Source organism: Theropithecus gelada, chromosome 10, assembly GCF_003255815.1.
Source record: "Theropithecus gelada isolate Dixy chromosome 10, Tgel_1.0, whole genome shotgun sequence".
NCBI classification, from domain to species: domain Eukaryota; kingdom Metazoa; phylum Chordata; class Mammalia; order Primates; family Cercopithecidae; genus Theropithecus; species Theropithecus gelada.
Genome location: NC_037678.1, coordinates 55541005 through 55561458, shown reverse-complemented (window position 1 = coordinate 55561458; position 20454 = coordinate 55541005). Strand labels below are relative to the sequence as shown.

The 20454-nt window shown below is 45.0% G+C and overlaps 1 protein-coding gene across 2 annotated transcripts in view; it reads left to right on the top strand.

The window, feature by feature from the left end:
* The window catches only part of EYA2 (EYA transcriptional coactivator and phosphatase 2), a 309580-nt gene that overhangs the window by 215534 nt on the left and 73592 nt on the right, over positions 1 to 20454 (top strand). For both annotated transcript variants that reach the window (XM_025400344.1, XM_025400343.1), the window contains exon 9: positions 1945 to 2028. In XM_025400344.1, the coding sequence (XP_025256129.1) occupies positions 1945 to 2028 (84 nt within the window). The remainder of the gene's footprint in view (positions 1 to 1944; positions 2029 to 20454) is intronic.

The following is a 20454-nucleotide window of genomic DNA, read 5'->3' as shown; positions in this document are numbered from 1 at the left end:
TCTTGCATCTGTAAAATAAGAAGTGGAGGCTACTGGGAAAGGAACACTTGGGAAAAAAAGTTATTGGAAATTTTTTAATTACTGCAAAAATCAAAAATTAAATAAGGGTTGTAAGAGAAAGTTTAAGAAATCTCCCAGAACATTGATTAAAAAGACAGATTTATTTAAAAATATTGTGTACAAGGAAAGGCAATATCAACCCAAAAGGTTTGATTTGACTATTGGGAATTTCACAGAAAGAAAACAGTAGAAAAGATGGGAGGAAATTATTAAAAGAAATAAGAAAATAAAAATTTTCAGATCTATAGAAAGATACAAGTCATTGGTTTGAAAATGCTCAAGTGCCAAACAGAATTCATTAAAAAAAAAACACCATACCCAGATATACCCTCATGGAATTTGAGGATACCAAGTATAAAGAAAAGATCCTTTAAAATTCTAGAAAGAAAAAAAAGTAAGACCTACAAGGACTGAGGAACAGTGAAATACCAGATTTCTCATCAGTGACCCTGGACACTTAAAAAATAATGATGAACGAATTCTTTCAAAGATCTAGAGGATATTGTTTTCCAATTGGAATTCTGTACCCGGAGAAACTATAGAGAAAAAAAAAAGATATCATCAGATATTCAAGAATTCAGGAAGATTACTTTCCGTGTACCATTTCAGGAAAAGCAACTTAAGGATGTACTCAAGCAAAACAAGGAAGAAAACCAAGGAAAAGAAACTTGGGATCCAGAAAACAGTGGATCCAACCCAGAAATACAATGAAGGGAAGTCTGCAGCAAGCCTAAAAATGATCCAGTCCACATTGGAGCTTTCTATCGCTGAGGATAGACATCTCCAATATAGAGTGTGTGGCTGAATTTGACATTTTAATGAAGGTACATTGTTGCAAACAAGAAAAAAAATAATAAATTCTGACAAAAACAAAACAGTTACACCAGACAGGTATGATACATATATGAACAAACTGAGATATGACATGATTTTAATTATGATGGGGTACAAGTAAAGATAATGCATACAATGGTAGGGGCACTCTTCTTAAAGTTGATCTGGGGATATGACATTGGACACATAGAGAAGACAATGCAATCTTAGCATATTACTTGGCTCTGTAGTAAACAATAATCACAAAATGTAAATGTATATTACTAATTACCAACTTTTAAAGTTAACATAGGCAGAGTGCAGAAAATTTAGCCTTAGTTATAAAACCAATGTACAAACCAGTTTATCCTCATTGACTATACAAAAGTAAAGCTGCAGCTGATAGACATTAGGGGGGAGGATGTATGGGAAAAGGTAGGGACTCCTATATCTATAGCTCCATATTTGTTTACCTTTTTAACCAAGGGAGAATGTCCAAGGAGAATTGGAATAGAGGGATGCACATATGAGAAAAATGTAAGTTTCCAGAGAAAGAACAGAGATTTCCATGAGCTAAACCCTCATCTTTTAAGACGGCCCAGTCAAAAGATATTGTCTCAAGTTGAAAAATCAGTAAGTCAGGGTATAAATATGTTACTTAGAATTATAGAGGTGATCACCAGACTTGCTAAAAACAGAAATAGTTGAGCGTATGGTGAACAGTGAATTTAAAATGGTAGTATTTCATTTTGTAAAACCAGTTATATGATTTTTGTTGTTGATTTTGGCCTGAATTCTCCTTGTTGAGCTTTTATATGGAAGGCAAGGACAGACTTCTTAATTCTGACATCTTTTGAGTTGATAAGAGCCCAAAAACTGGGCATCTGAATACACATGACACAGATAAGGTTGGATGGGGATTCATGACACATCAGTGAGTTACATGTTTTGTAACCTAAAGATAATGTTTTTCAAGACTTCTTTTCCTCCAAAGGAATGAATTTCTGCAGACATTAAGTCAGATGCAAGTGAGTCCATTTGTCTCCATTCTCTTCCTCTCTTTCATCACAGCGTGTGTTCGTGTGGGACTTGGATGAGACAATAATTATTTTTCACTCCTTACTCACGGGGACTTTTGCATCCAGATACGGGAAGGTAAGAATCCATTTTGTCTCTCTCTCTCTCTCTCTTTTTGTTTTCAACATGACTGTCTGTCCAGCCAGTTTGTCCTGGGAATTGTGGGGACAGTTTATGAGACAGCTTCTCCAACAAAAGCTGCCCTCTGGGGTCAGCCCAGGTTTAAAAATTCCTATGGCATTTTCCTTTCCCATGTGAAAATTTAATTAGCTTCCCCTTCTGTTGTCTCCCATGCCTTTTCTTCCAACGTTTGAAGCAATCAACATTTACTTGATAGGAAATACACTTATTGTCTTCAGCTGTCTCCCTTCCTAAAACAGTGGGCTATGCTGCAGCCAAAGCCAGTCATTCTAGCTAGAAAACGAGGTAAACTACTTTTCTTCTTCCCTGTTGTTTATCCTAGTGTCTCCGGCAAATGAATTTAATTTTCCTTCTGCTCTTTTGAGACAAGGGGGAGGCATTGTCAGCTTCAGTGTGGATCTTCGCAATCGTTTTGCAAATGTATCATCAACAAATTATGTTGGGGAACCATCTAGTTAGAATTCTAGGCAAATGCTATTGGCTGTTTGGTGGTACATGGAAGAGACCTTGAAACCACTTTAATAATGCAAAAATGAACTCAACTGCTAAAACCCAAACCTTGCCAATTATTTGGGTTCATCCCATGGGCTACTGAACAGACCACGAGTAGATGCCCTAGACATCTGTCATCTCTTCAGGGGGATGCATGGGGTGGACGGGCAGTACTTAAGATGACAGCCTAGTTTTCATCTCCTCAGAGGTGAGTGACCCACTGGCAGCTGCTTCCACGCATGGGTAGGAACCTTGAGACTTGCCAGCGCCTGGAAAATATTTCTGTTTCTGTTTAGAGACCAGGAATATGATTTGACATCACTTCATGGCTTTTCCAGCTGCTCATGTTTTTTATGGGGGTTATAACAAGCTGGATGTGTAATTAGCAAGATAGATTTATCGTCTGCCATTATGTTGTAAAGAATATAAAAATGGTGTTGGTGGTGCAGAAATCTCTTGCCGTGTAGGAATGCCGTTAATATGTCTAGCAGTGCCTGTGGGAAATCCGGCATGCATTTCTGGACCATGCACAGCTTAGGTAAAAGATGGCAGAGTCAAGAGCTGCTGAAAACACTGAAGAATGGGCTCCGCAGCCATTGCAAAAATTTGGGCTATCCCACAGGGGCCACAGTAGTAAGTTGCCCGCTAAGTCATGGTGTTTTATGGTTTTCCTAACCACTCCTGTAAAGTCACCTCCCCTGAGACACAGGCACTCACTCGTCTTGCCCTTAGAGGCAGCCTGCTGTGAAGTTCCATAGCTCCGTGCAACAACTCAGTGTGGATTGCGTAGGGATGTGTGATCTTGGATATGATTTTTGTGTCTGTGTCTCACCAGCATTCCTTAAACCAAACTGTGGGCTCCCTCAAGTCAGGGACAAAGCCCTGAGTTCTTTCTGGGCCCTGTGTCCCCTGGCCCATGCCATTCTTCACTGCCAGCCACCTCTCTCCCACCTCACCACCCAATTCCAGCCATCTTCACCTTCAGCTTGGCTTCCTATCTGGTCTCCCAGCTTCCACTCCTGCCCACTGCAGCCCCCTACATTGGAGTCATCCTCAAATACAAGCTTGGCCATATCACTCTCCAGCCAAAAAATCTTCAGTGGCTTTGCCATTGACAAGCCTACCCCCAACCTCTGAAGTTCTTCATGAGTGGCCTCCTGCCCTACTCACCAGCCTCCTTTCCTGCTACTTACCCTGAGTTGTTTCCAGTCCTTGAACCTGCCACATTCTCTCCCATCGCTGCTGGGTTTCTCCCAGAAGATCCTGAGACAAGGAGTGAGTGCGGGTCGTCTATCTGGGAGGTAATCCCAGGAAGCACCGGGCACAGAGTGGGGAATTCAGGCAAGGAGGGAAAGGAAGCCAATACAGATTACACAAATATAATAGTTACTGCCGTGGGCGGCTGGGGCTCAGGCCCACCAGGGGCAGTGTTAACCCACCCAAGGAGTGAGGGAGCTGGGATATTTACCTGCAAATTCCCTTCCATCAAGGGTTGAAGGCTTTTCCTGGGAATTGTCTCCCTGCACTTCTGGCCTGTCACCAAGAAGCCGCAGGGGGCAACCTTGGTGGCTCACACCTATAATCCTAGCACTTTGAGAGGCCGAAGTGGGAGGATTGCTTAAGGCCAGCCTGGGCAACATGGTGAGACCCCATTTCTTTAAAAAAACTTAAAAATTAGCCTGGTGTGGTGGTGTGTACCTTTAGTCCCAGCTACTCAGGAGGCTGGGAAGGGAGGATCGCTTGAGCCTGCGGTGAGCTGTGACCGCACCACTGCACTCCAGCCTGGGCAACAGAGCAAGACCCTGTCTCAATCAATCAATCAATCAATAAAAAGAGAGCCCCAGGGTAGAGCATTGGAAATGCTAACTGTGGAAGACTTCTTCATATATGTACAGGAATGGTGACAGTTGAGAAGACATGGAGCAGGGGCACACTGGAAGCCTCCGCTATCATCTAAAATGTTCTTTTATTGAATTAAATGTTCTTTTATTGAATTAAATCCTACTTATCTTTCAGTTCTCATTTAAAATGTAGCTTCCTCCAAAAGGCCTTTCCTCACTACTCCTCTCCATCTAAATTGCGTCTTTCCTCATAACCGTGTTTTCCATTCATGTCATGATTATGTTTGTTGTACGTCTTCCTTCTAGACTATAAGCACCATAAGGGCAGAGACCACGAACATTGGTTTTTATCTCCCCAACCACACACAGTGCACAGGGCAGAATTGCTCAATAAATGTTCGTCCAATGAATGAATCAGGGCAATCCCCTAGAATGTTAAGCTGCATGAGGACAGGGACCTTTTGTTTGGTTTTATTGTGTTCATAGCTTTATCACCAGTGCATGGAACGGTGTCTCCCACTTAGTAGGTGTCAAGTAAATATTTGTTAAATGAAGGAAGGAAGGAAGGAAAATAGTATCAAAACAGAAATTTTTAACTGGTGGCCACTGACCAAATTCATACTGCAGATATTTCTCTTTGGCCCCCAGAGTGTTTGAAAAAATGTGAATGTGTCGCCAACATTTAAAAATCAGGAGATTGCACAGACCAAAACAACCTAGATTTCCAGCTCTTCTTGAAAAATTAGGAATCTGGCAATCCTGCATTCCCCTGGGGCAGCAATCAACAGGAGCGGAGAAGGACTGCCCTCTTAGAGGGGGCGGACATTCTCCAGCCCATCACAGCCCCCACCTGGCCTGGTTAACCCATTCTTGGGACTCTCTGGCCCCATTGATATCTGAGTTTCAACATCCATCCTAGAATTACAGAATCATAGAAGATTAGAGCTAGAAGGACTTGAGAGACCATCATGTTCAGTTAGTGTCCATTGTCCATAAGGAGAAACTGAGGCTCAGAGGGAGTAAGATTATCCAAGAAAGCATGAGAATCAGACTCAAGCTCAGCTGCCTTCCTGTGTGATCTCTGGATGTCCAGGGAAAACTGAGGTGAAAAGCTCTTGGAGCACCCAGATCACCTGTGCCATCTTCATGACTCTCCTAGAATTTTCCATTCCCTCCTCCAGCTCTCACTAAGGTGAGGAATGAGTGTTTTCATTTGCTAAATCTAGCAACTTTCAGAGAGACCCAAAATAATTGTGACTTAAACAAGATGCAAGTTTGTTTCACTCCCCAGCAGTTCAGATGGAAGCAGTTCAAGCTGGGGAAACTGCTGTGCAGCACCAGAGACCACGGCCTCTACAGTCTTGTCCCCTGCCATTTTTTGGAGTGTCACCTGCATTGGCAAGATAAATTGTAGCTTACCCCCATGTCTGCATTCCAGCCAGTAAGAAGCAGGGATAGGAAAAGGAGGACTTGCCCCTCTCTTTTGATATTTTTATTTTCTTGCCCCTCTTTTTTTATTATTTTTATTAATTTTTTTAGAGACAGGGTCTTGCTTTGTTGCCCAGGCTAGAGTGCAGTAGCACAGTCATAGCTCACTGTAACCTCAAACTCCTCACTCAAGTAATCCTCCCACCTCAGCTTCCTGAGTAGCTGGGACTACAGGCAAGTGCCACCATGCCCAGCTAATGTGTGAAAATTTTTTGTAGAGATGGAGTATCACTGTGTTGCCCAGGCTGGTCTTGAACTCTTGGGCTCAAGTGATTCTCTCACCTCAGCCTCCCAAAGTTCTGGGATTACAGGCCTGAGCCACCACACCCAGCAAGCCCCTCTTTTTTAAAGACCAGACTCAGAAGTTGCAGGCATCACTTCTGCTCTTATCCTATTGGGCAGAACTTGGTCAGGTGGTCTCATCTAGCTGCAAGGGAGTCTGTGAAATGTAGTCTTTATTTGAGGCAGTCATGGCCAGTTAAAATTTAGAGATTCTATTACTCTGAGAGGGAGAAAAGAAGAATGGGTATTAGAGGACAACTAGCAATTTCTAGCCCAAAGTACCGTATAGTAAAAGGAAAAACAATTAAATAGAAAACTAATGAGGAAAAATAAAATTAGTTATGTTTGAGAGGCCTGAGGGGCCACAAGATTTGTAGGTCTGAAGCTCCAGAGAGAGGTCTGCACTATGGCTCTAAGCTTGGATGTCAGAGAAGTAATAAGGATCTAGAGGAGAACTGTGAGCCCCATTTTGCAGACAGAGTAACTGAAGTTATGTAGTTGGTGGGATATTCATGACAGAACCAAAACTCATGGCCTCACCTTCTGGCTCACAGTTCTTTCTCTCTGTACTTCCCCGGCACTGCAGCCATGTGAAACTTGTTATTAATAGCTGTCATCAAGTATGAGACTCAGTTTGAAGTACAACATATTTAAGCTACAAAGAAAATTTATTGTAGCACAATAATTGAAAAACCCAGGCATACCTGGGATTCAGGTCTGGCTGGATCCAGATGGTTAAGCAATGTTCTTAGGTCATTCTGTATCTCTCAGCCAATTTTCTCCATGTGGTAACTCCCTCTCAGCAATCCCAACTAAAAACTGGAAACTTCTAGTACCCACATTCCAGCACAGTTTCTAGGCTTGAATCTCAATGTCCCAAACTGGGTCACATGCCCATCCATATGCCAACCTCTGTAGCTCTGGCCAGCCAAATCAAGAGCCCACTCCTGGCATGGGAATGGAGGGGCAGATCAGCTCCACCACAACCAAATAGAGTGAGGAGGGGGATGGTCCCCCAAGGGAAACTGGAGTAATCGTTCCAGAAAAGCATGAAGGCCATGGATGTGCAGTGAATGGGCACTGGATGCCAAGATCCCCTGAACATCCATGACAAGAACCAGCAACACTTTGCTTGTGGCCATCGTGCTGCGCACCATGCAGGAAGCCAAAATCATTAATAGTACCAGCCAGATGGGGGACTTGCTGTTTATTTGGGGAACTGAGACCAACAAAGCTAAAATGATTGGGAAATGATTCAAAATAGGGTGTTTGAATTTTAAGACAGAAACTGGGCTGCCTTCCTGTTCCCAATCAAGGGATGTGCTGCTTGAGGCTGTCATCTCTTCACTTCCTTTCCATTTCTTCCTCCCCAGTGCTCAGAGCCAGAACATCCCTTTGGTAGCTGTATCTCCCAGCATCTTGTGGATCCATTAGAAATTCCCTGGAGAGCTGGAACAGCCAGTGACTGCCGCCTCTTTCCTAATCCCTCCTTTCCCCTACCACCCACCTCCGCAGTCTCTGAACTCTGTTTTTTTCCAGCTGGTATTAGGTAAACGCAAGGTGGTCAAGAGCCTTTGCCTGTGGCCAGGAAGGGATTCTAAAAGGGATTAGTCAGTTTTCCTCCAGGGATTCCTGGGGAGTCGCTCTGATTCCTCCTTTTGTGCCCTGTCTTCTAGGCAGCCCACTACCAATATGAAGCTCAACTCCAGGACCTGTTGCTGTTGTTAATAACAGTTTTATGGAGATACAATCCACATATCATAATTTGCCCTTTCAATGTGTATAATTCAGTAATTTTTAGTATGTTCACACAGTTGTACAACCATCACCTGAGAGGGAGAAAAGAAGAATGGGTATTAGAGGACAACTAGCAATTTCTAGCCCAAAGTACCGTATGGTAAAAGGAAAAACAATTAAATAGAAAACTAATGAGGAAAAATAAAATTAGTTATGTTTGAGAAGCGTAAGGGACCACAAGATTTGTAGGTCTGAAGCCACTCTAATTTAGAATATTTTCATCACCCCAAAAAGAAACCCTATACTCATTAGCAGTCACCACCCCCCCCCCATTTCCTCGTCCCCCTAGCCCCTGACAACCACTAATCTACTTTCTTTCTCTACAGATTTGCCTCTTCTGGATATTTCATATAAAGGGAATCACACAGTACATGTGATCATCTGTGTTGTAGCATGTGTCAGTACTCTATTCCTTTTTATGGCCACATAATTTTCCATTGTGTATTAGTCCATTTTCACACTGCTATAAACAAATATGGTAAACAAAGACTGGGTAATTTATAAAAGAAATAGGTGAAATCGATTCACAGTTCCGCATGGCGGGAGAGGCCTCCGGAAAGTTAGTGATCATGGCGGAAGAGGAAGCAAACACTTCCTTCTTCACAAGGCAGTAGGAGAGAGAAAGTGCAGAGTGAAGGGGGAAGACCCCCTTATAAAACCATCAGACCTAGTGACAACCCACCCACCACGAGAACAGCATGGGGGAAACCACCCCCACGATCCAGTCACCTCCCACGAGGTTCCTCCACCAACACATGGGGATTACAATTTGGATTATGATTCAAGATGAGATTTGGGTTGGGACACAGAGCCAGACCGTATCACATTTCATGGATAAACTATATTTTGTCTATCCATTGATCAGTTGGATAGTTGAAGTTTGGGCCATTATGAGTAATGCTGCTATGAACGTTGGCATACAAGTATTTGCATGTGCATATGTTTTTAATTATCTTAGGTATATGCCTAGGAGTGGAATTGCTGGGCCACATGGTAACTCTAGATTTAACACTTTCGAGGAACAGCCAGATTATTTTCCACAGTGACTGTATCATTTTACATTCCCATCAGCCATATAAAATGGCTCCAATTTCTCCACATCCTCATCAATATGTTGTTGTCTGTCTTTTTGGCTATAGTCCTAGTAAGTATGAAGTGGTATCTCGTTGTGGGTTTGACTGGCATTTCCCTAATAATGTTGACAAATGACTAGTGATGTTTTTATGTGCTTATTGGCCATTTGTATATCTTCTTTGGAAAAATATTTATTCAAATCTTTTGCTCATTTTTAATTGGTTTGTCTTTATATCATTATAAGAGTTTTTATATATCTGGATACCAGTCTGTTGTCAGATATGTGGTTTGCAGATATTTTCTCTCTCATTCTGTGAGTTGTCTTTCCATTTTCTTTGTGGTGTCCTTTGAAATACCGAGCTTTTTATTTTTACGAAGGGCAGTTTATGTATATTTTCTTTGTTTACTTTTGCTTTTGGTGTCATATCTGAGATCCTATTGCCTAAACTAGGTCACAAAGATTTACTTCTGCACTTTTTTCTAAGAATTTTCTCATTTTAGCTCTTACATTTAGATCTGTGATCCATTTTGAGTTCATTTGCGTGTATGATGTGAGGCAGGGGTGCAACCTCATTCTTTTACCTATGACCATCAAGTCATCCCAGTAGCATTTGTTAAAAAGACTCTTCTTTCCCCCACTGAATTGTCTCAGCATCCTGTCAGAAAATCAACTGGCAGCCAGGTGCAGTGGCTCACACCTGTAATCCCAGCACTCTGGGAAGTCCAGGCAGGTGGATTACATGAGGCCAGGAGTTCAAGACCAGCCTGGCCAGCATGGTGAAACTCCATCTCTACTAAAAATACAAAAATTAGCCAGATGAGATGGTGCACGTCTGTAACCCCAGCTACTTGGGAGGCTTAGGCATGAGAATTCCTTGAACCCGGGAGGTGGAGGCTGCAGTGAACCAAGATCATGCCATTGCACTCCAGCCTGGGCGACAGAGCCAGACTCTATCTCAAAAATTAAAAAAAAAAAAAATCAATTGGCCATAAATGTGTTTATTTCTTGACTCTTAATTTTATCCCATAGATCTATATATATGCCCTTATGCCAGTACCACAGTGTCTTGATTACTATAGCTTTGTAGTAAGTTTCCAAAATGGAAACTAACAGTCCTCCAGCTTTGTTCTTATGACCAGTCTTGACCTTTATAATTGGCATCTCCATTGGTTTTACTTTTTGTGGTTTCAACACAGCCTTTGCACTTGCTGTTGTTCTCTGTGCCAGGAATGCCCATCTCCCCATTTTCTACATAGCTCCTTTATTCATGAATCTGCCCAGTGGCTGGGCACAGTGGTTCACGCCTGTAATCCCAGCACTTTGGGAGGCTGAGGCAGGCAGATCACTTGAGGCCAGGAATTCGAGACCAGCCTGTCCAACATGATGAAACCCTGTCTCAACTAAAAATGTAAAAATTAGCTGGGCATGGTGGCGGGCACCTGTAATCCCAGCTACTCGGGAGGCTGAGACAGGAGAATTACTTGAACCTGGGAGGCAGAGGTTGCAGTGAGCCGAGATCATGCCACTGAACTCCAGCCTGGGTGACAGAGCAAGACTGTGTTTGAAAAAAAAAAGGGAACCTGCCTTCAAACAAGCTTTATCTCTTCAAACAAGCTTTATCACCACCCGATGCATTAAATATGTATTATTTATTACCTGCCCTCTCCAACACACACACATTTGAATGCAAACTCTCTGAAAACAAGCACCAGGGCCAGGATTAGCATTTTGTAGGCACAAAATTTAAGTGGGCACTGAAAAACAGAGTAATCAAGCTCAATCATATTTTAATGCAATATTTTAAAAACCAAAATTGATGCCAAAAAATCGATCGTGAAAGAAAATCAAAATGTAAATAAAGACCAGTGGTTGTGTGTGTTACAGCCCTGCATTATTGTGCAATGGGAACAGTTTCCAATCAGCCCCTGACTCCCTGGCCCGAGTGGCTGTTACCTCTCCACAAGGCAGGTTTATGAGCCTTGGCAATGGTGGGAACAGATTGGCCAACAAGGGGCTTTATATATAGTCATCTTTTGGTTTTTGTTTTTTGGTTTTTTTTACTGTAGAGCTTTTATTAACTTTTTCCACTTGAGTCAAAATACAGAAAAATGTTTTGATAAGTGTATGTAGGGGCCACATTTTTCCTTTTGCCTCAGGCCCTGTGGCTTGGCCTGGCATGGCAGGCACCAGGGTGGTCTGCCTCCCAGCTGTAGCCCCCGGACCTAGCACAGGGCCTGGCACATGGTAGGAGCTCAGTAAATGTTTGTTGGTTACATGACTGTAATCAAGGGAATATTTTAAGTGTTAGTAGCAGGGAGGGATCTCAACCCACACAGCATGCATGAAATAGAATTTTGGTTTTCTGTAATGCAGTCGAATTCCTAGTTCCAGCCTTTGTTCTGCTGGGTTCTTTTTCCTTCCTCCCCAGGTTATATCAGACTTCCAGGGAGCTCACAAAGCACCCAGGGACTGGGTGAGAGCCCATGGACCACGAGCCCTCTGTCCACTTACGACACTGCTGACATGTGTCTGATTCCTGTCCCTAGGGGTGCTTCAGGTCTGGTGGGATCTGGAATCTCAGTGAGGCTAGCTGTGGTCATATCTGCCCGACCCCCGGCCCAGACTGCCACTCTCTTAGGTTTTACCTCTTGGCACACGTGGCAGGGGAGGGAGGCCTCTGAAAACCCCTTTCCATCCTTCAGCTGTTAGAAGTCAGGACAAGAAACCAATGCCACTTGCTTACCACCCCAAGGCCCAAAAGCTCAAAATCTGTGGCCTTATGAATGGGAGGCTGGAAAACAGGGAAGTGAGGGAGCAAAAAGAGAGTAACAACTCACGTCTCGCCCACGTCCTTGTTGGCGGATACATCAGATCCTTCAGGGAGCAAATTGGAGTAGAAGGGAGTGTTGGGAAAAAGGAGGCATTTGCAGTTGTCACAGTGATTGGGGGCAAAACAAACCCATTAATCAACCCACGAAGATACCATTAGTGGTCTCCATAGAAATTTATGCATTTCCTCATTTTATTCAACAAATATTTATCAAGTGCCCCCTGCATGCCAGGTATACTGTTCTAGGCCCTGGGGATGCAGCAGGGAACAAAGTCCATTAAAAACTCTGCCCTCATGGAGCTGATATGCTTTTGGAGAGGAGGGAAGATAAGCAAGATGCATAGAAATGCAAGCGGCCAGGCACAGTGGCACACACTTGTAATCCCAGGACTTTGGGAGGCTGAGGCGGGCAGATGACTTGAGGCCTGGAGTTCAAGACCAGCCTGCCCATTATGGTGAAACCCTGTCTCTACTAAAAATACAAAAATTAGCCAGGCATGGTGGCACGCACCTGTAGTCCCAGCTTTCTGGAAGGCTGAGGCACGAGAATTACCTAAACCCAGGTGGCAGAGGTTGCAGTGAGCCGAGATCATGCCACTGTACTCCAGCCTGGACAACAGAGTGAGACTCTGTATCAAAAAAAAAGAAAGAAATCCAAGGCCAGGCATGGTGGTGCATCCCTATAATCCCAGCACTGTGGGAGGTTGAGACAGGAGGATTGCTTGAGGCCAGGAGTTCAAGACCAGCCTGGGCAACATGAGACCCTGTCTCTAAAAAAAGAAAAAGAGAAAGAAAAAACAGAAGAGAAGAAGAAAGAAGAAGAAAAGAAAAAGAAGAGAGAAGGAAGAAGGAGAAGAAAGAAGTAGGAGGAGGAAGAGGAGGAGGAGGAGGAAGGGAAGGGAAGGAGAAAGAAGAAGAAAGAAGAAGAAATAATAATCCAGAGAAAAAGAGAAGTTGAAATTAAATTTGAGAAAATGTGGCCAGGGAAGGAGGCTGCACAGAGAAGCTAAATTTTGAATAAGGCCTGAAGGAAGTGGAGAAACAGAAATCTAGTGGAAGGCAGAGGGAATGGCACATGCAAAGGCTCTGCAGCAGAAGTTTGCCTGGGGAGTTTGAGGGACAGCAGGGAGGCCAGTGTGGCTGGAGGAGAGCAGACTTTGACTCTGAAGTGGGAGCTGGTGGAGATTTGGAGTAGAAGGACAGAGTCTGCCCTGGTTTCAATATAGTTTGTTGAGCCTCACCAAGTCTCCTGTTGAAATTTCATCCCCATTGTCTAAGGTAGGGCCTAAAGGGAGGTGTTTGGATCCTGGAGGCGGATCCCTTATTAATGGCTTGGTGCCATTCTTGCAGGAGTCAGTGAGTTCTCTTAGTTCCCATGAGAACTCGTTGATGAAAAGAGCCTGGCAGCTCCCTCCCCTCTCTCTCTTCCTCTCTCTCCACATGTGATCTGCACACGCTGGCTCCCCTTTGCTTCCCACCATGAGTGGAAGCAGCCTGAGTCCTCACCAGATGCAGATGCTGGTGCCATGCTTCCTGTACAGCCTGCCAAACTGTGAGCCAAATAAACCTCTTTTCTTTAACAATTCCCTAGCCTCAGATATTCCTTTATAGCAACATAAATGGATGAAGATGGAATCTGAGTTCCATTGTTATTTATCTTTATTTTTTATTTATTTATTTTAGAGACAGGGTCTTGCCCTGTCACCCAGGCTGGAGTGCAGTGGCACGATCATAGCTCACTGCTGCCTCAACCTCCTGGGCTCAAGCAGTCCTCTCACCTCAGCCTCCCAAGTAGCTGGGACTACAGGTACATACCACTGTGCCCAGCTAATTTATTTTTAAGAGAAGAGAGTTCTCACTGGCTGGTCTCAAACTCCTGGGCTCAAGCGATCCTCCCACCTCAGCCTTCCAAAGTGCTGGGATTACAGGTGTGAGCTACTGCGTCTGGCCTGAGTTCCATTCTTAAGGAAATCCCTCTGGTTGCTCCCCGGGGAGAGGAGAGTAAAAAGTGACCAGGTTGGAATCCTGGCGATGGGTGAGGAGGCTACTGCGCCAGTTTAGCTGAAAGACTGAACTGGTCTTTCTCAGCTTGCTCTTCTCTCCACCCAGGGAGTGGAGATGGAGGCAGGGAGGAGCACAGTGGGCTGGGTATATTTTGGAGACAGACCAGCCACAGATAAAGAAGGTAAAGGGAGTCCTAATTCTCACCACTAAGCTGCAAAGATGCCCTGTTTTCCATCCAGGGTCTCCCCCTGAAGAGACCTGATTGCTTCTACCCTTATTGGCAACCAGCCAATTCCTCCAGAACAAATTCCTCAAGCTTTACTGCACATTTCCTATACACCAAGCACTCACTATCAACTTTATTATTTTCTTAAGTTAAGCCTCAAATGCACAGCATGAGTTATTCATATTCTTTGTCCACACAAGGCCCCTTTCTTGTTTCACGTAGGTACCAATGTGTTTCCTTTTAAACCTATTTGTGCTCCTTTCCCTCCTGTCCCTATGTAGCTCAGTGTATAGCCTTTTGTTTGTTTCCTGTAAAATATACATTCTCTGTGTGTGTGCATTCATTTCTTACGTGTCTAGGTGGCATTGTTTAAATACCCTGTGTTTCTTACCTTTCTCCCTCTGCACTATGGTTTTACTTATTTATTTCTGAGACAGGGGTCTCGTCATGTTGCCCAGGCTAGTCTCAAACTCCTGGGCTTAAGTAATCCTCCTGCCTCAGCCTCCCAAAGTGCTGGGATTACAAGCGTGAGGTACCACACCCTGCCTGCACTATGGTTTTAGATCCTCCCACATTGTCATACATACAACTCTGTCACTCTAACACAGCAGTTTTCAACCAGAGGAAGTTTTGGCCCCCGGGGGACGTTTGGCAATGTCATAAACATTTTTGGGAAATGGGGTACTACTGAAATGGGGTACTATAAACATTTTTGGGAAATGGGGTACTATAGAGGCCAAGGATGCTGCTACACATCCCACAATGCACAGGACAGCCCCACAGCAAAGGATGATTGAGCCCTCAGGTCTATAGTGCTGCGGCTGGGGGCCTGCATCTGACCGCTGCACAAAGTCCCAGGTGCTCCAGGTCTTCCTTATGTCCCCTGTCTTCAGGGAGGACACTCAGGCTTCCCCAGCTCCATATTAGCACAGACAGAACTGTGATGAGCGACCTTTATGCACTGCTCTGGCTTTACACCCTCTCTCTCCTTTAATCCCCACCATGAATCTATAAGGCCCAGCTGCTCCCTTTATACCCATTTGCAGAGAAACTGAGGCCCAGAAAGATGATGTGACTCAGTCATGGTCACCCAGCTTAGGAGGGATGAAAGCCAGGAAGTGGCCCACTGCTCTTTAATTTATTTTTTATTTTATTTTTCTGAGACAAGGTCTCACTCTGTCACTCACGCTGAAGCACAGTGGTGCAAACACGGCTCACTGCAGCCTCAACCTCCTGGGATCAAGCGATCCTCTCAGCTCAGCCTCTTGTGTAGCTGGGACCACAGACGTGTACCACCATGGCCAGCTAATTTTTCATGTTTTTTGTAGAGACAGGGATCTCACTTTCCCCAGGCTGGTCTCGAATCCTGGGCTCAAATCCCAAAGTGCTGTGATTACAGGTGTGAGCCACCATGTCCAGCCACCCCACTGCTCTTAACCACATAACATGTCCCTGGTGATCTATGTGACTGTCTCAAGGGTAAAAATTAAAAGCCTCTGGAATGAATTCTTCTGCTATCTCTTAGCTCACAGAGCACAGGGACTGGGTCTGCTGTGTTCACAGCTTTATCCTGATACCCAGCACAGTGCCTGGCACCTCCACTGGACAAATATTTGTTGAATAAACAAATAAACAAAGGGCTGCCAGGTAGGGAGTTTTCACTTGTGTGATGGCAAACACAGCAGAAATAAGATTCCAGGACATTCACCCACAAGGGAGCAGACAGCCACGTATGTGACAAGCAGCGGCCTGGCAGCCTCTGTCTCAGACTGAGATGCTTCATGCCCACTAGCCTGGCCTCACCCAGAGCCTGGCCTACAGCAGGGTCTCAGCAAAAGCTTTACAATTTTGTTCTCAGACATCGCATCCATCCCCTCCTTCCTGAAAATGTCTTTGTTCTACTGTTCTTCATGACAGTTTGGCTGCGTATCTAATTTTTGTTTGGAAATAATAATTTTCCTTCGTAGTTTTAAGGCATTTTCCCATTGACTCTGGCTTCCAGAGAATCAGTGACAGGTGCAGTTGGTCCTGACTGAAGTAGGTCAGAAGGTGCTGAGAGAGACGTCTTGAAGAAGTGAAATTGTTAAAATACCTGGTACCTCTGAATGTACCGAGAGGATTTTTAAAAGATCATTATTAATTCCAGGGGAAAATGAAAGGCATGAAAAGGAATCGTAGTGTACTGCCTGGCTTAGCTGTGTTGTCCGTCGGCTACATAACAAATCACCCTAAGACTTAGTGGTGTAAAACAATAAGCATTTATTCAGCTCGTGAGATTGTGAGTTGGCAGAGAGGTTCTACTGAGCTACACTGGACTCTTGCATGTGTCTGCAGGGTCAGCTAGTAGATTCGCTGGTAGAGAATGGCCTCAGCTGGGACAACTTGTCTCTGCTTCATGGGGTCTCTCACCCTCCAGCAGGCAAGTCCAGGCTTTTCCTCGTGGCCTAAGCAGTGTTCCTTTCAAGGAGAGAGACCCATCTTTAGTCCTCCATTTGGAACTGGCGTGCTATGAAGGTGAGCAGCACTGTACCCTGCGGCTTAGAAACGCGCCCAGATCATTTCTGCTGCATTCTGTCAGCAAAAGTAAACATAAGTCAGGCCAGATTTAAATGGAGCAGTAACCCCACCTCTTGAAGGGAGGAGCTTTACTGTCACACTGCAAAGGGTGAAGATGCGAGGACACTGAGTCATCAAAGCAGTCAGCCTATGCAGTAATCACCGCAGCATGAACTCTGACTACTAACCCAATAAAAGCCATTCACTCTTGGGAAGCCGAGGTAGGCAGATCTCTTGAGCCCAGGAGTTTGAGACTAGCCTGGGCAAAATGGCAAAATCCCATCTGTACCAAAAAAAAAAACAAAAAAAAAATCAAAAAATTAGCCAGGCGTGGTGGTGTGCACCTGTAGTCCTAGCTACTCGGGAGGCTGAGGTTAAAGGATCCCTTGACCCCAGGGGTTAGAGGCTACAGTGAGCTGAGGTGGTGCCATTGCACTCCAGTCTGGGCAACAGAGCAAGACCACTGTCTCAAGAAAACAAACAAAGCCGTGACTCTATTTAGGAGGAAAAGAGAATGAGAAGGATGCATATGTGCTATAAAGGTAGCAAGAAGAAAATCTACATTGGCCATAGTGGGATCAAATAATGCCTCAAAGTGAAAAATCAAAAACCGTGTAATTATAACCATGCAATTTAGAGACAGGGCAGTGAGTATCAAGATAATGAATGAAGGAAAGAGTTGAAGGTGAAGGTGATGACAAAGGGGGAATAGAGGGCATGGCAGGGAAACTGCAGTCTTATAACAAGCCTTGTGGAACTTTTTGAGTATTTAATTTGATAAAATTTAAAACTATTAAAAAGTAAATGATTTAACTTGATTGTATTATGCATATAAAAGAATGAGTTATGCAAGACTACATCTGATCAGCTCCTTGCTGAGAGTAGAGACTAGGCATAGATTAGAGAAAGAAGGTATCCACATGGCTGAGATAGTCAAGGAAGACTTCCCATAAGAGGAGGCATCAGCTGAGACTTCAAAACTAGGCCAAAAAAAAGCACTTAGGCACGTTTGAGAGTTTACAGTTCACTCTTATTATTTGACTTAATTCCAAAACCACCTTCTTGAGGTGAATAAATCAGGAATTATTGTTACTCTTCTTATTTTGCAAATGAGACAACAGTTCCAGGGAAGTTGAGGGACTTGCCTGAGGCTCCAGAAGCAGGGAGTGGCTCCAAAAGTTAGATTTTATGTTCACTCTTTTTTTTTATGTTCACTCTTTTATTTTATTTTATTTTTTTTGAGACGGAGTGTTGTTCTGTCGCCCAGGCTAGAGTGCAGTGGTGCGATCTTGGCTCACTGCAACCTCTGCCTCCCAGGTTCAAGTGATTCTTCTGCCTCAGCCTCCCTAGTAGCTGGGATTACAAGCATGCACCACCAGGCCTGGATAATTTTTGTATTTTTAGTAGAGACGGGGGTGTCACCATGTTGACTAGGCTAATCTCAAACCCCTTACCTCAAGTGATCCGCCCCCTCAGCCTCCCAAAGTGCTGGGATTACAGGTGTGAGCCACCATGCCTGGCCAGATTTTATGTCCAAATGCAACAAAAGCTGGCTGTGGCTAACTTAACCACAAGGAGATTGATTGGGAGAGTATGAAGGAGTTTTCACGATCTGGGAAAATAATGGGAGGAAGCTCCCTTGGGGCTCCCAAGGAGCAGGAGCTGATGAGGTGGCACCTTTAGGCCTTACAGCTACTGTTTTATCCTTGAATTGCTCCAGTCACCGGAGAGAGGGGCTGATCAGCTGTGCCTGGACCTGTGCCCGCCTCTCAGCTAGGCAGGGTTAGACACCTTGATAGACAGCCCACCAAGCTACCTGCAGTGCGGCAGGCAGTTCCCCATGAGAAACCCAAGGAGCTGTTAGCAGAAAGAATGAGAATGGATGAGCGGTGGAAACGACGGGTGATCCCGCCAGGAGCAGAGCCAGCCTGTGAAAGGTGGGAAGTGCTGTAGCCTGAGCTTAGAAACGAACCCAGATCACACACTTTGTATTCACCCACTGCAAACGTCATTCCCAGGCTGAGATTTCTCCAGAGAGAGAAATGCCCCGTATCTGCCACCAGCATCCCCCTCCTTAAGGGAAATCCACTCTCCTGAGACACACAGACCATAATGCTTCTGCTTTTCAGAGCGAATCACTGCCTCGGACATAGCTGAGCCCACATCAAATTCCTAGATTTGTGTGTGTGTGTGTGTGTGTGTGTGTGTGTGTGTGTGTGGATATACTGTGGTTTCAAGGGGGACATCTCCGCTGTGCTTCTGGGGTTTCTTATTTAAATGGAACTGGGTGTCATTCAAAGTAGCAGTGGCTGGGGTCACCAAAAGTTCCCTGACTTGTCTTTTTAGTGACCAACCACACAGATGTCTGTCTGTTCCATGACTTTGGGACTCATGAGTCAGCTTTTCTGTGGGTGGAGAAGGGGCAGAACTCACAGGGAGCCTCAGAGGCTCTCTGGAAGACACGTGTTGGTGTGATGACTGCAGAAACACACCATCCTCTCATCCCTGGGGGCAGGGGCAGGCGAATGCCCATGTCACAGGTGAGAACCCTGAGGCTCACCTTGCTGAAGTGCCTGCACTCAAAGCCTCTGGAAAAGGTCTTTCGCACAGGGTTTTCTGTCCCCCTTTAAGGCCGACGTTTTTAGCCTTTCCTCTTCAGAAGGCATGAAAAGCTTCGGCCTTGGCCGGGCGCGGTGGTTCATGCCTGCAATCCCAGCACTTTGGGAAGCTGAGGCGGGTGGATCACCTGAGGTCAGGAGTTCGAGACCAGCCTGGCAGACATGGTGAAACCCCGTCTCTACTAAAAATACGAAAATTAGCTGAGAGTGGTGGTGCGCACCTGTAATCCCAGCTACTCAGGAGGCTGAGGCAGGAGGATCGCTCGAACCCAGGAGGTGGATATTGCAGTGAGCCGAAATCGTGCCATTGCACTCCAGCCTGGGTGACAAGAGCAAGACTCCGTCCAAAAATAATAATAATAATAGTAATAATAATAAAGCTTCGGCCTCTATCAAAGACACTGAGAGAGTTTGGATATTTGATCCCTGCCCCAGTCTCATGTTAGATTGTAATCCCCAGTACTGGAAGTGGGGCCTGGCGGGAGATGTTGGGATCATGGGCACGGATCCCTCATGGCTTGGTGCTGTCTACACAATAGTGAGTTTTTGTGAGATCTGGTCATGTAAAAGTGTGTGGCATTTCTCCACCACTCTCTCCCTCCTCCCCCTGCTTTTGCCAGGTGAAGTGCCTGCTCCCACTTGGCCTTCTGCCATGAATCAAAGCTCCCTGAGGCCTCCCCAGAAGCTCAGCAGTCGCCTATGCTGTGCTTATACAGCCTGCAGAACTGTGAGCCAATTAAACCTCTTTTCTTTGTAGATTACCCAGGCTAAGGTATTTCTTTATAGCAATGCAAGAATGGACTCGGAGATACTTTTGGGCATGCCGAGGCAAGCAGCCGAAGTCTTCATAGCTGAATTTGCTTGCAGGTGGGGCCTCCTGCCCACCTCCCAACTGCCAGAGGGATTGCTTGAAAATGCAAATCAGGCCCTGCAATGACCCCCCGCTTGCCCCCAGGGAAGCAGACTGCTCCCAAGGGCCCCTGCCCAGCTCATCACTGCCATCCTCAGCCATCTTCCCTGGCCATCCAGGTGCCTTTACATACCCAGGGCATCAAATTCCCACCTGTCTGGGCCTCTGTGTATGCTATTCTGAATTTTTAGAATATTCTTCATCCTTCTTTTTTACTCCCATTATTCATTTGGGAGGCTCAGCT